The 15052-nt window shown below is 48.0% G+C and overlaps 1 protein-coding gene and 1 long non-coding RNA gene across 2 annotated transcripts in view; one reads left to right on the top strand and one right to left on the bottom strand.

Moving 5' to 3' along the window:
- XYLT1 (xylosyltransferase 1) overlaps positions 1–15052 on the top strand; it is a 301755-nt gene that overhangs the window by 88007 nt on the left and 198696 nt on the right. Inside the window, exon 2 of the mRNA XM_014837585.3 lies at positions 7328–7366. Within this exon, the coding sequence (XP_014693071.3) occupies positions 7328–7366 (39 nt within the window). The remainder of the gene's footprint in view (positions 1–7327; positions 7367–15052) is intronic.
- LOC139040212 (uncharacterized) overlaps positions 1–15052 on the bottom strand; it is a 55926-nt gene that overhangs the window by 24244 nt on the left and 16630 nt on the right. The window lies entirely within an intron of this gene.

The raw sequence follows: 15052 nt of genomic DNA, 5'->3' as shown, positions 1-15052 counted from the left end.
ATTTGAAACGAAGTATCTAAATGGGCCCATTTCACTGCTGCCCAGTGGGATTGCTTCAGCTGGTGTCTGCGGTAACTTGTAGGTGGAAAGAATTGGGGTTGAGTAAGGTTGGGTGTGGAGGGAGATGTCTTAGCCTTCATAAGTCTGGAAGAAGAAAACCAAGGGAAGATTATTTTTAAGCTTTAACCATGTACCAGATATTTTAAATACCTGGTTTTATTTAATGTTTACGACCACCTGTGATGTCAGTGGCATCCCATTTTCGAGACGAGGAGGTGACCGCATATCTGGGTTTGCGTGAGACAGTCTGGGTTTACACTGTTAAGCTGGTGTAGTTATGACTAGTGCCCTTTTTCACTTACAGAAAGGTCAGGGACAATAACTTCTGTGCTCTCCTATCTTACAATAGCTCTGTTGGAGAATACAGTCCCGCCTGTTTACCCTGAGTAAATGATTAAAGGAAAGCTCTTGGAGCTAAGAAGTTTGCCCAAGGTCTCCAGTCTACTGCGTGGTTATTGTCCACTGAGTTGCCAACCCCAGTATCTCAGAACCTGACTGTAGTATTTGGAGACAGGGCCTTTAAAGAGGTGATTAAGTTAAAATGAGGCCTTTAGGGTGGCCCTAATCCAATCTGATGGTATCCTTATAAGAAGAGGAAATCTGTACACAAAGTGACACCAGGGATGCTCAGGCACAGAGGAAAGAGCGTGTGAGGACACAGGGAGAGGGGTGGCTGTCTCCAAGCCAAGGGGAGAGGCCACAGGAGAAACCAACCCTGATGGCACCTTCAGCTTGGACTTCCAGCCTCCAGAACTGTGAGAAAATCAGTTTCTGTTGTGTAAGCCCCCCAGTCTGCACTATTTTCTTTTGGCAGCCCGAGCTCACGAATACAGTGATCATGGGTGATTGGAACCCAGAGCGGACCCCCAAACCTGCACTCTTTTCCGCTGAACAATCCGTCTTTGCCCCGTGCCAGGCCCATAGGACAAGTGACAGTGTCCATTTAGGTCTCTGGCTTAGCATCCCAGCTCAGCTTGCACTTGGTGGTCTCCGGTGAGCCTGGTTCTCCAGCGGGTGGGAATGCTGTTGGTGGGCTTTTGTTCCTTGCCCTCTCTGGTCCCAGGAAGAGCTCGTTGCATTTCCTGGGGTTCTTTGTGTTCGATAGTGATGAAGAGTCAGACGCCATCTTCTGGTGGTGGCAGCTTCCTCCTCTGTTGCCAGTCAGAGGGCATGTCCTCCTGGGTGTGTCTGTGTGAGGTCGGACTGCAGGGGCCCCTTGTCTACCTGCTGACTTGATGGGCCCTCTGGGGGCATCTGGCTCTGAAGGCTTGGGTCCCAGGGTTGTCACCTCCACACCAAAGCCATTGCTTAACAGCCCAGAGCAAGCCCTGTCTGATGATGTCTTCAAGGTGAAGGAGGAGAATGCCCTTCCAAAAGCTGAGGCTTTGCTCGGTCTCAGCACTGACCAGGAGAGACAGAAATGTTTGATGCATGCGTGGAATGATCACGGACAAATTCCTCCTCCTCGCTGTCCTTTCTTTATGAAAGTGTAATTCCTTGTTAAATTAGGCCTTTGACCTCTGAAACATTTGAGCCTGGGTGTCTATCCAAAGAACTTGAAATCAGGAACTCAAAGAGACTTATGCACTGCTATGTTCATTGCAGCACTATTCACAATAGCCAAGATATGGAAGCAACCTAAGTGCCCATCGACTGATAATTGGGTAAAGAAGATGTGATGTATATATATTTATATACAATGGAATACTACTTGGCCGTAAAAAATGACAAAATCATCCAATTTGCAGCCACATGGATGGACCTTGAGGGTATTGCGTTAAGTGCAATAAGCCAGACAGAGCAAGACAAACTCTGTATGACTCCACTCATATGTGGAAGATAAACAAACACATGGACAAAGAGAACAGATCAGTGGTTCCCAGGGGAAGGGAGGTAGGGAGGGGGCACAGAGGGTGCAGGGGCACACCTATGTGGTGACTGACAGATAACAACATGCAACTGAAATTTCACAATGTTGGAAACTATCATAGCCTCAATAAAAAGAAAAAAAAAAAAAAAAACCCAACACATTCAAGCCTGGCTTCCTGGTCTTAGGAGCCAAACTCGTGAGTTGCAACCAAGTTTCGTTTCTCCAGGACCTGTAATCAGACCCTGCCTCTTGCTTGAGCAGTTCGCTTTGGGAACAGAAGTGTCACTTGAGAGTCGTTTCTGTCTCCCTCTTGGTGCCCGCCAGGCACAGTGCTGGCTACTGAGTCAGAGCTCTGTAAACACGTGAGGATGGATCTGGCTAACTCGACACAGTTTCCTGCTCTGGGAAAGTGACTGTGTTTTATTTTTAGTCATGACACGTGTGCTAATTTCGATCAACCACGTCCACTACCTTTTAAAAAGATGCTAAAAAAGGATTCCAGTGGCTGTTAAGGTGGTGCCTTTTTTTTTCTTTTTGCTGTGAACATTCTTTCTTTTTCTTTCTTTTTTTTTTTAAAGACTTTCTTTTTCCTTTTTCTCCCAAAACCCCCTGGTACATAGTTGTGTATTTCTAGTTGTGGGTCCTTCCAGCTGTGGCATGTGGGACGCCGCCCCAGCACAGCCTGATGAGCGGCGCCATGTCCGCGCCCGGGACTCCACCCAGCAAAACCCTGGGCTGCCGCAGCAGAGTGCGTGAACCTAACCACTTGGCCGCAGGGCGGGCCCCGAGAATTCTTTCTTTTGATAGATGGTGTTCAGGTTGCAAGATGACTTTGGGGTCTGAGGTGGGATTGTATTCTCCACTAGAGCTCCTGTCAAATAGTGGAGCGCGGGTTTCTCAAGTTCAGGGCACTGGGATAGAATCCAGACTTCAGCACCATCTGTGTCACCTTGGATACGTTATTCAGTCTCTCTGGTCCTCAATCTCCCCATCTCTCTAATGGGAATAATGGTAGTATGTACCTCATAGGGTTGTTACAAGGGGAAAATGGAATGATATGTATATAGAGGTTAAGCCAGTGCCCAGAACATGGTAAGAACTTAACAAGTTATCAGCCATTACTTAACTAGTAACTTAGTAAGTTACTACTTATTACTGGTGTTCGTGACTATTTTAAACCTTGGTAAAGTAATATGCCCATGGGATAAAGTTTAGGATAAACCAGAGGAATGAAAACTGTCTTTGTCTCAGGGTGAGAGAGTTCTGTGTGATCGTTTCTATAAATGTTGTTGTAATGGCATCTAAATAAATTCAGAAGGACTGGTATATTTAGCAAAGAGGGCTGGAGGCAGACTCATGCGTAGGACAAGATCCCAATAGTTTAGTATTTCTTTGCTTGGTGTAATGTATGGCTCACATGGAACCTGGCACATAGTAGGTCCTCAATAAATGATAGCTGTTAGTTGTAGTTATTTCAGGTTCCCAGGATGTGTTTGCCGACTTAGGGAGAGTGTGTATCATTTTGATTCTAAGGTTGGAGTGTTTGTACAATACGTTTTGGTTCTGTCAAGGTCAGTCTTTGGGAAGTCGTATCAGTTAGTCATCACCACAGTGATGCTTTATGATGAATCACCCTGAAAGTCAATGGCTTAAAACAACAAGCATCTGTTCTCTCTGTGCCTGGGGGTTGGCTGGGGTTGGCGGATCCAGGCTGGGCCTGGATTCAGGCTGCAGGTTGGGCCCAGGTCTGCTCCACGTGTCTCTCATGCTCCTTGGACCAGCAGGGTACCTGGGGCGGGTTCTTCTTATACTGCTGGCGAAAGCTCAAGAGGTTATGCCTAATCTCACAAGCACATTTCAAGGTTCTGCTTATGTCCTATCTGCAAACCTCCCGTTGGACAAAGCAAGTCAAATGGGCAAAGCCCAAGGTCGAGGGATGGGGAAGCACTCTCTGCAAAGAAATGCGAAGTCCCATGACCAGAGGGGGTGGCTACGGGGAGTGGTGAAGAATGAAGGCCACTAATTCAGTCTACCTAGTTCTCCATTTGACTTCCCCAATTTAGTCATTGCGAGAGATGATATGAAAGGGCTTTCCTTGCTTTAGGTGATCCCGCGGTTCCTGGTACCCACACTGAGATGCTAAAAGCTCTCCACTATAGCATCTGAGCACGTCACAAATTCCCCTTTGGTCTCCAGGAACCTTTCCTCTGACAGACAGGAATTTACTCTACTGTAAACCAAAGAGCCCCAATTTAGCCTTTCCAATTAAGGAGGATGTTGCTGAAAGTGAGACCTCGCAGATATATTGTCATACCTCGGATCCTCTGGACTGAGCCTCTGTGGGGTGCATTTCTATTTCAAATGTTGCGCAGAGGGAGGGGAGCAAAATCTTGTTGGCAAGTGACTCCTAAGTATTAAGGACATGGCGACTGTGAGCACTTTATCTTCTTCCAGGCTAGGTAATTAACATGCTAAATAGATAACGTTTGTGCTTTTGTCTTCCAAAAGCTTTTTAATGAATATTGGATCCCTGACCATGGAGCGCCCATGGGGCCTCTGATCTTGGAACACCAAATAGAGTTGGTGCATCACTGCATCCAGGAGTCAGACTCTTGGTTTTGTCAACATAGTTGACAGAGGTCTCCTGCAGTTTCTCGAGGAAGGTCGTTTCCAGTGAACCTCTTCTTAGGGGTTCATGGTGGCATTCTCCCCTCTCCGCTCCCTCGGGATTTTGAGCAATGAAGCGTAAGCCCCAAACAATAGCCAAATGTGCTGTGAAGTACAGCTTAATTAATCTGGGCACACACCCAACACCCCAGCACGATGCTCTGTGAGGACCTGGCTTTAAGAATGGGGCTAATGTTTGAGTCTGCAATGCCGCTTCTCATCCTCTCGTCAAAATCTAGATGGTGGGATCTGAATGGAGAGGGAGACAGACACACACAGACTGACTCTGAGCTGGGGAGCAGATGTCACATGCTCTCATTCGCTAAGCGTGACTCAGGCTGCCCGCCACAGACCCAGGGGATGGCTTGCCTCATGAAGACAAAGATGAGCCCTGTACAGTGTGCCTGCTTAACACTGGGAAACCGGAAGTACAGGGTCAGCTCTCCCTGCGTGCATACAAGTGATAAAGGAGCTGGCTAGAGGGGGTTCCAGGAAGGGTGGCTGAGGCAGCGAGCCAGCTCACTCAACCAAAGTGGCTCAGTGAAGGTTCTCCGCCGTCACAGCCGCCAAGTCTTCACCGTTGGGAAGGAGCTGGTAAGGGTTTGAAGAGAGATGTCTGAAATCTTTCCTTCAAGACTTCTCCAGGTTCCTTTATGGGCCAAGACTGGGGAGAGGGGAGAAATGTTCCCCTCCGTGTTTTCCTGGGTGCGAGGACTGTTCCGTGCCTGGGCAGAATGTGAAAATTAGAGCGCACTGTGCTCCTGGCAGTTCCCTTTGAGCCGCACCGTTACTGAGAATTGGACTCAGAGCTGGAATGAGGGCGAGAGGAATCCTTCATTCTGAAAGAGAAGTCAGAACCGACCAGAGGTCAGCATGGTCCTTGGTTCCTGCCTCTTTGGTGCATCAGAATTAGGCATCATTATAAAGATACCGCAGCAGAGTGATCGAGAAAGCGAGCGACCGTTCACCTAGGCTAGGGCTTTAAATTGTTCCAATTTCTCTTACTTTTTTTTTATTGTGGCAAGAACACTTAATATGAGAGCTCCCCTCTTAACAAAATGTTGAGTGTACGATACAGTATCGTTATCTGGGCACCGTGTTGTCCAGAAGATCTCTAGAACTTACTCATCTGGCACAACGGAAACTTTATACCTATTGGATAGCAACTCCCCAGTTCCTTCTCCCCTCAGCTCCTGGCCACCACCATTCTACTCTCTGCTCTTAAGAATTTGACTATTTTAGGGGCCATCCCGGTGGCACAGCAGTTAAGTTCGCACGTTCTGCTTCTCGGTGGCCCAGTGTTTGACGGTTCAGATCCCGGGTGCGGACATAGCACTGCTTGGCACGCCATGTTGTGGTAGGCGTCCCACGTGTAAAAAGTAGAGGAAGACGGGCACGGATGTTAGCTCAGGGCCAGTCTTCCTCAGCAAAAAAGAGGAGGACTGGCAGTAGTTAGCTCAGGGCTAATCTTCCTCAAAAAAAAAAAAAAGAATTAGACTATTTTAGATTGCTCACATAAGTGGAATCATGCAGCCTGCTCTCCCATGTTCATTACAGCCATGTTTACAATAGCCAAGTTATGGAAACACCCTACCGATCACTGATGGATGAATGGATCAAGGACATATGGTGTATGCATACCATGGGTTATTATTCAGCCTAAAAGAGAAGGAAATCCTGCCACATGCGACACATGGAGGAACCTTGAGGACATTATGACAAGTGAAATAAGTCAGACACAGAAGGACAAATACAGCACGATTCATCCACTTTGTTCTTCTTCACTGGATAGGCCAGTGGACTGGTGCTAATTTGCATGGCTTCCTAGAAGCCTGTGTTGAAAAATCTACTTAGATGAAGCAAAGCTTTAAAATCAGGCCCATTCTCTGTAAGAGGGGGCTTGAGGTTGCTCCCCTGGATTCGTGAATCCAAGATGGTTAATTCAGAGCCAACGTAATGCAGACAAAAATAGCCTTTATGTGCTGGGTTTCCTGTTTTCCTTGGAAACCACTTGCTGAAAACGGCTACCCCCTCCCCATCCACCCCTTCCTCCTGCGTCCCCACCCTGCCCCCCACCCCAACAGTTCATGTGTAATGACCCGAGACATTACCCCCAAGCATTTCCAGTCAATTGGCTTTTGTAGAGAGTGAATGAATAGGACTTCTCTCTGGCCTTCTCCATCCTGAAAAGGGTCTGCCCCAGCCCATTGGAATGTGCTGCGTGAACCAGGAATTAAGTTCTTCTTTTTCTCTCCGTCTCATTCCTTCCCTCATTCTTTCCAAGATCAGACACAACATGGTGGCCTTGCCTCAATGGGGACTTTATGTTCTTTCTGGTTTATTTCTTATCCTCTTACGGACCCATCTTCTCCTTCGTTTAGAGGATTTGAATACACTTGGAGATATTCGGCGAAGCTGCTTTGTTTTTTATTTCTTTCCACTTCATCGTTTTTGCATGATCTCCATGTAGGCATGCCCCGTTAACCTCTTAATGAGAAACCTGAGCCTCCTTGATCATCTGGGTGTGGGAGGAAGTGTTGGCGAAGATTGGAGACTGCACCAGGCTGTTCGAATATTTCGTGGAGTCGGGGAGACAGAGTTGGGGTGGCCCTCCCATGGGGTTGCTTGAACCCGGAAGAGATGTAGCTTTGTTTTAAAATAAGTAGCAGTAGGGGGAGTAGGTTGAACTTTGCCTACGGCTCATGTGTGTTTTCTCCTTTCTTCCCCCAGGACCCACACCCAAGTCCGCTGATCACCCTGCAGACACAGGTGAGTACCTTGCCTGCTCTTTGTCACTTATTTCTGCACTGTTGTTGCCGCACCAGCTCTCCGGGAGGCGTCTGTGTATCCTCTTGGCTCCGTGGCTCAGACAGTCTGGACAGGCACATAGCCGTCCTCCTGCCCCAGTAAAGAGAGAAGACAGCCTGGATGGATCCCATCCAGAGCTCCACAGCTAATAGTTTTCGAGTGTCAGAGACAGACAAACCGATCTGAACGTTTTGAGGCTCATCAGCAGCTCCCCAGTGGTTTCTGGAGCTCGCTGCCCGGGACCACCCGCCTCTCTCACTCTTCACCCTCTTCCGTGGCTCCTTGCTCTCTCACTGGCTCCTCAGCCTCGGACTTCCCAAGGGGAATGAGGAACAAACCCACCCTACTCCTCTTGATCGGGAAGGCCGGACCTTGTGGGGAAAGTGGGTTCTCAGGTTTTCTTTGTGCCCTTCTGTCCTCTCATTTCTCCCGCACACACATTTCGTTACATTGGCTTCAGGGATGACGAGACAGCAGAGCTGGCAGGAAAGAGCAGTGGGTGTGACTTTGAGGAGGATGAGGACCCGGTTTCCTCTGCCTTTTTGGCCATCCTCTGGTCTGGTTTTTCCCACACGTCCGCCATTGACATAGCCCCTTAGCCACGCTTGGCATATGTGAATTGCGCCCGTTCTAAGTCACCTAAAAATACATTTCTCCTTAAGTTAACTAACTTTACCTTCAAAAGCAGACTTATCCTAAGCTAATGGTTCCCAGTCAGGGGCATCTTTGACCTCCCGTGCCCGGAGGACGTTTGGCAGTGTCAGAAGAGATTTTTGGTTATCTTACCTTGGGGGGTGGGTTACTACTGACATCCAGTGGCTGGAGACCAGGGATGCTGCTAAACATCCTCCAATGCACAGGTCAGCTCCCCCCAGGAGAGAATTATCCAGCCTCCAATGTCAATAGTATTGAGGTCGAGAGATGCTGTGGCAAGCAATAATACTGGTAAAATCTCAAGTTGGACAGACTAGTTATATTTTTTTGCAAAACATTAAAGTAAATATTAAACTAATAAAATTAAGTGAAAAGACTCCTTTGGGTGCCCTTGAAAATCATCTAAACGTACTCTTGGAGGAATGTGTGCCACACTTTGAGAAGCGTGTCCCTCCCCAGGATGCCCAATGGATTATGAAAATTTCCAGGGTGTGTTTGTAGATAGATGATGGCCCTTCTCTTTATCCATCTGTCCCCAGAAGGAAAACTTATTAGACTTAGGAAAACCCCTGGGCAAATAGGCTGTGTGCAGAATTCTGGAAGCCAGCTCTTATCTCCTGGCGGGGTGGAGTGGCTGCACCCTGGATGCTTCTGTCATTGATGTTCCTGTATCCTTTACTGTGGACACCACCCAGTCAGCCCGTCATAACCTCCATGAGAAAGACCTGTCACATGCTGATGGGTTAGCCAGCACGTTGTGAGTGTCACAGCTCACCCCTGTACAGTGACCTCTCTTAGAGTCACATCTATTAGCCCGAGGGACGTGGGCTTCCATCCGCAGCCAGCCCGTGGCACAAGGCGGACTTTCTGCATTTGTGCCGTGCCACTGGGGAGATGACTCAGTTTGTCTTCAGACAGCCCTCTCTCTGTCTCATCTGGTTCTCGGTCTTTGGGGAGCCATAGGATGTTGTTGCCTTTCCCTGAGTTCTGATTTCCTGTGTTAAGAAGACATTAGAACCCAACCAAAGCGCAAATGTTTTGGTTTTTTTTTTTTTGTAACTGTTGGCACAAGCCCGTGGCCAGATTCTGCTTTGTGCTGGGCCTCAGCCCATCATGCGACTCATCGCGGGATCTGATTCAGCTGCCTACAGGCAGGTCAGACCAGAGGGCCACGGAAGGGTTTTCTGGCAGAAAGTGGTACCCCAAATATTACCCATATGGCACAAATGAGACGGCAGATGTGGCTGAGCTTGGGAGAGCTAACCATGCAGAGGTAAGTGGCAGCTGTGCTCTGAGCCCTCAGTCAGGTCCCACTTCCTCCCCCCTGGTGTGCTTTGCTGCTAAGAAAGGCATTGTCTGCCCCCTCCTGGAGTGCAGGTGCCACAGGTGGGCCTGCCTTTTAGATTCCACGGTGAGCCTTGTCCCTACATCACACATTCGTGGATTGGCTTGCCCAGGGCCCAGCCTGCACAGGAGCACTGGGCCACCCAGGGCCCCTTCACTCCGTGCAGCCCCTCCCTCCCTGGTATTTGTTGCATCCGTCCTCACCCAGTGCTCGTGTGCAGCTGTTCTGAGTTGGGGGAGATGGATCGATTGGCTGCTGAGGCCTCCTCTAACGTGCCTCGCCATTAGCACGGCAGAGCTGTGCATCTGTTGGCATCAGCGGGACTCTCTCTGCTTAACGGCCAGATTAATAGAATGAGGAAGCCAAGTGAGGTTTAAGTCCCTCGTGTCAGCTTTCCCCTCAGCAGGCCGTCCCTGGGGGGCACCGAGGAAGCCCTGACTTGCAGTGGGAAATGCTTCCCTAGTCTCCACATGGTGGTTACCCGGGAAAAAAGTGACCTAGAAATGAAAAAAAAAATTCTGAAAGAAGTTTGAATTTGGTTGGCTGCATTAGCGTGATCACCATTCTCATTTACCATTTGCCAAGAAGTGGCTTCTCCTATTGAATCCTCAAATGCCGTCATTACATGGGTGTTCTTATGATACCCAATTTCCAGATGAGGAATCTAAGGGTCAGAGAGATCAAGTAACTTGTCCAGGGTTACACAGGAAGCATATAGCATCCGTGAGCGTCAGACTCAGGGCCCTATGACATCAGCATCTATCTTCTCAACCTCTATTCTGTTTTTTTCCGAACTAAATGTTGCCTTGACCAGTGGAAAGGTTTGCTAGTGCTCAGGCAAAGCTGGAGCCAAGGGCTGGAAGTATGCAACCCAAGGTCAATATGATGTAGATAGATAGACAGACAGATAGACAGATAGATAATGCTTTGAACAGGCATCCACAGATGTACTTAGATAAATAGGTGGAGAGAGAGAGAGATGATGGGTGGGTGAATATATAAATGAATAGATGCGATGCTTGGCACAGTGAGTAATGCTTTGACAGATGCGTTGCTACGACACGTGTGGGTAAAATAGTGTAAGCAATGGATCCAATAGAAAATTTATTTTTAAACAATAAAAGTGAAACATTTCCTTGCGCATCAATAGTGTTTTGATAAATTTGAGGACTCATTATTCGATTCTCTCTTTCTCATTGATCCCCAAGATGGTTTATCATTTCTGAACCTGCTCCAATTGGCAAGGCCTCTTGTCGTTTAATTTTAGCTTCTCTGCCTCCCTTCTCCCTCCCCCGACCAACAGCTTCACTGTCAATGAGTTAATGGCCTCTACTCAAAACATCAAAACACAGCGATACCCTGGGAGTTGTAATAAAGGAACTCGTCACTGGAGTCAAGATTTGCCAGTCTGGGTATTTGTGAAGAGGGTAGCAAGCCTTCGTTTACACGGTGATGCCTCTCAGGACCAGAGTCATCAGGAGGAAAACTGACTGCTCAGCTTTCAACAACCAGCCAACAACTTGAATTCCTTTGATCCACTAACTAGGGGTATAACGGGGGGAGTTACATTCACATTATTTGATGGTGAAGCTGGGACCGTGAGGATTGTGGACAAAGCTCATAAAGAAGATGAGTAGCCAGTGGAAGGAAGTGGATGCTTTAGAAATTATACCTATGCAAATCCACTCATCTGTTTGCTTACTCCATAAATAGTTTTGGGGCCAAGAGGAGGCCAGGCCTTGTTCTAGATGCTAAAGATACAGCAGTGACCCAGACAGTCTGGATGTTCCTTGCCCATGGAGCCAACATTCTGGTTGGGGGCGTCAGACAGTGACTTTGCGCGCCATTAAATACGCCCATAACTTCAGGTGGTAATAAGTGAACAGACATAAGGCAGGCACGTTTGCAAGCGAGAGTGCCTGAGTACGGTGGGCAGGCTGTCTCTCGAGGTGTTTCAAGCTCAGAAGGTGAGATTTGAGCTGAGAGCTTATGATTGAGAAAGAGTTAATTAGGCAAGGAGACCGCGGTAATAGTGTTCTGCCTTTTTTGCATATTATATCTGGGTTCCTGTAAAAATCATGCCAGTTTTCCTTAGAATCAGTTAAAGTGTTGGCTCCTTCACGCTTCTTCAGTGCCTTTGTGTCATTAGAAAGTCAAGATGAATCAGGAATTACCTTATCATGCAGGTGTAAAGGAAGAGAAGAAAAGGGGCTTAAATTTGGGACCATCCAGTCAAACTAAGGTCCGTTTCCCTCCAAGAAAGAATTATCCAGCCCCAAACGTCAGTAGAGCCTAGGGTGAGAAACCCTGCGTAAGCCCACTGGCCCTGTGGACAACTTATTCTACCAAGACAGTCTCAGCCACATAGTTGTGACCATGTAGAAACGTGTAATTTGTTCCTTCCTTAGTGTTCTCTTGTTTATGTTCAAACATCACCCTCTCTGGTTAATCTTACCCTGCCCCCAGGCTCTGGCCATGGCACGTCCATCCCCCACAGTCTGTAGGTCTGTGCTGACACTCGCTGACTCTGCACCCAGGGATGACTCATGACGCGTGTGAGCATGCACACGGTGTATGTCAAAGGGAAAACACCTCACAGAGATGGTTTCCTGAGAGATTTGTGGCTCAACAGTGCAGAGAATGTGCAGCGTTAAAAAAAAAAATGAAAAGCCCAGCTACTTGGCTGGGGTTCAGAGAGGGGCCGGCCAAAGGCTTCTGGACCAGTGGAGCAGGCCTTGTGAATAACTCGATTTGCAGGCCTTGTTCCTCTTTCACAGGCAGACCACAGCCTCCTCCATGCACACTTCTTTCTCCTGAAGCTCTTCCCTCACTCTCAGGATTAAAGCAATTGCTGTCTCCTCGCCTTTCTTCCAGCTCTGGGCTTCAATTAACCTTTTGCTCCGTAGACAGCGGTTTGGGGAGTAATCAGGGAGCTTCTGAATGGCTCTTACCTGAGTCTCCAGTCCATTAATTCTTATGGTGCCCAGCATCTGTTGAGAGGATGGGGAGACCAAATTGCTTCTCAGCCCATCTGCTTCCCTCCCGCCGGCCTCCTTGGGGGAGCAGAACCTCTCTGGAGCAGACAAGGCTGGTTTTGGGACAGGCCAGATCCCTCTGCCATGATCTTTTCCCCTGGCTCTGATTTGCTGGGTCTTTAATTAGCCCTGGTGGTGGGTGGGGCAGGCAGGTGACCGGCTGGAGCACTGCCTGGCAAAGACTTGGCTCACCGGGCAGGGAGGCTGGACCCGGGCAGTGGAAACGTTCTCAGGGAGGATTTGTGGTCCTTTGGCCACGGGTGTCTTTTCTAGTCCGTGTGACTCAGGAAGAGTGATGTGATGCAACATTCCACAAATAGCCAGCAAGTTCCTCAAAGTGGAACCACATGCACCATTTCGAAAAATAGACCGTGTCGCGATCACCATTCCTCTCTTCTTGGTGGGAGCCGGCTTCGCCCGAGACATTGAAGGTTTGAGTTGAGCCCTTGAGTGAGAACACTTCAAATTATTGCTCTGTCAGTAATAACTAACATGCATTGAGCACGTGTTTCCTCTGAGCCGGGAACCGTACATTGTACGGGGATTAGTAAATTGAGTGTTTTTAGCTCACGTTCATGAAGGACATATAGTATGCGCTGGGCACTCTTCACGTGGATTCACTCATTCACATTTCACTACTGTCCCCTTTGGGAGGTATTAGCGTCATCCCCATTTGACAGAGGAGAAACTGAGGCACCAAGAGGTTGAGCTACTTGTCGCAGCCAGCAAGTGGAGCAGCCAGGATTGAACCTGGCAGTCTAGCTTTCACTTATCAGGAAACATAACCCCACGAGGCAGGTACGAATCTTAGCCCCATTTTACAGATGAGCCGATGGAGGCCCGGCGAGAACACGTTTCCTTTTAAAAGTTGCACGGTCAGTGAGTGGTAGAGGCTGGATTAGAAACATGTCTCCTTCACTGATTTGTTGCTACGATATAGATATAGACAAAGATATATAGAAATTATAGCTATATTAGATATAATAGAGATTAGATATATATAGTTATAGACCTATAACTTATGTATAATTTATGTATTACATTATATATACACTATACATTACATATACACATTATATACATTATAATGTATATACTATGTATTAGATGTAATTATAGTGTATATATTATACATTAGATGTAATGTGTATATTATACATTATATGTTAGAAAAATATAATTCTATATCTAATCTATATGTAACCTGTATCTATATGTTAATCTATATCTAATGTCCATATACATTGTATCGTATATAGATGTGCATGATGACGTATACAACACAATGTGTACATATGCTAAATATAGATATAGATTAGACAGAGGTTAGATATGGTATAAATATAGATTAGATAGCGATCGAGAGATGATGCAGGTGTGGGTGTAAATGCAGATGGATATGGATTAGATGAGATATAGGCATAGTTATAGCTATGGTTACAGGTGAATATGGAGCCAGACAGAGATCACTCGCTCGGCCACCCAAAGCAGGTGGGTTTGGAAACACCTGTCCATCTGGAGTGAATTCCAGGGTGAGGAACCGAGGCTCCAGGCTGTGGGAGGGTCCGCCCTGCAGAGCGCGAGCACAGCAATGGCACGTTGGGGAGGAGACGCTCACATTTCCCTTCCAGCATCTTCTCGCAGAGCCCCACCCCCCATGTCAAGTGTTGAGGCAGAAGCGCGCGCTGCTGCCAGCTGAGCAACAAGGCAGTGTCGCAGGATTTACATCGAATTACAAGCTGGAGGCTCAGTGAGGAGGCACTGCTGACGTTTGGCATAAATATCAGACGTACCAAGATCTCGGAGGCTTAGTCTGTCTTCTCCACGGGGATCGGGGGCAGGGCTGTGCCAACCGGGGAGCTTAAAAAGAGCGAGTTCTGATATTAGAATGTTCAGGCTGAGTTTGAAGGTTCTAGTTATCGAGATAATTCAGTCAAGAAAATCACCTTCACATCAAATAGCAGCGTGACGGAGGTGTATGAGGGACGTAGAAATCAATACTCAGGGCCCAGACTCGTAGAATTTAAGAACCAGAAAGGCCCTCAGGGGCTGCTTCCCGTGATGTTTTTCACGTGTTCTCTCTGAGCCTAGGACCGTGCTAAGCACTCTTGATGCGTGATGTCATGTAATCATGACAGCAGTGCCTGGGGAAGGGGCTGGTCCCCCTCCTTTGCAGGTGAAGACACTCAGGCATTGAGAGGTTAAGTGTTTGCTCCAACACCATACGCTTCTGAGTGACAAGGGAGGAACCCCGCCCAGGCCTTCATCTCCTGCCGCGTTTGCTGTGCCTCCCACCCCCGTGGGGTCTCTCAGGGCCCACTGGGGTCTGCCTTTGTTCTCGGCACGTGAGCAAGCCCAGAGTGGTTCAACAACTTGTGCGTTTGCTCAGCATCCTCGTGGCAGACCAGGATCCCTCAGCTCCTCCTCCTCCAGGGCTAGTCCGATATGAAACGTGGTTCCTGGCAACGGGAGGGTCAGGCTCAGCATGGAGGACCAACAGCCCCACGTCTTCTTCCCACATCCTCTTGCTGATTCCATCTTGGGTCTTAGAGAGGTCTCAGGGGAGATAAAGCATGTTGAGTGTCTTCTATCCACCCCCGCCCACCAGCAGAT

The sequence above is a fragment of the Equus asinus genome, chromosome 14, assembly GCF_041296235.1.
Source record: "Equus asinus isolate D_3611 breed Donkey chromosome 14, EquAss-T2T_v2, whole genome shotgun sequence".
NCBI lineage: Eukaryota > Metazoa > Chordata > Mammalia > Perissodactyla > Equidae > Equus > Equus asinus.
This window is presented reverse-complemented; position numbering and strand designations above follow the sequence as displayed.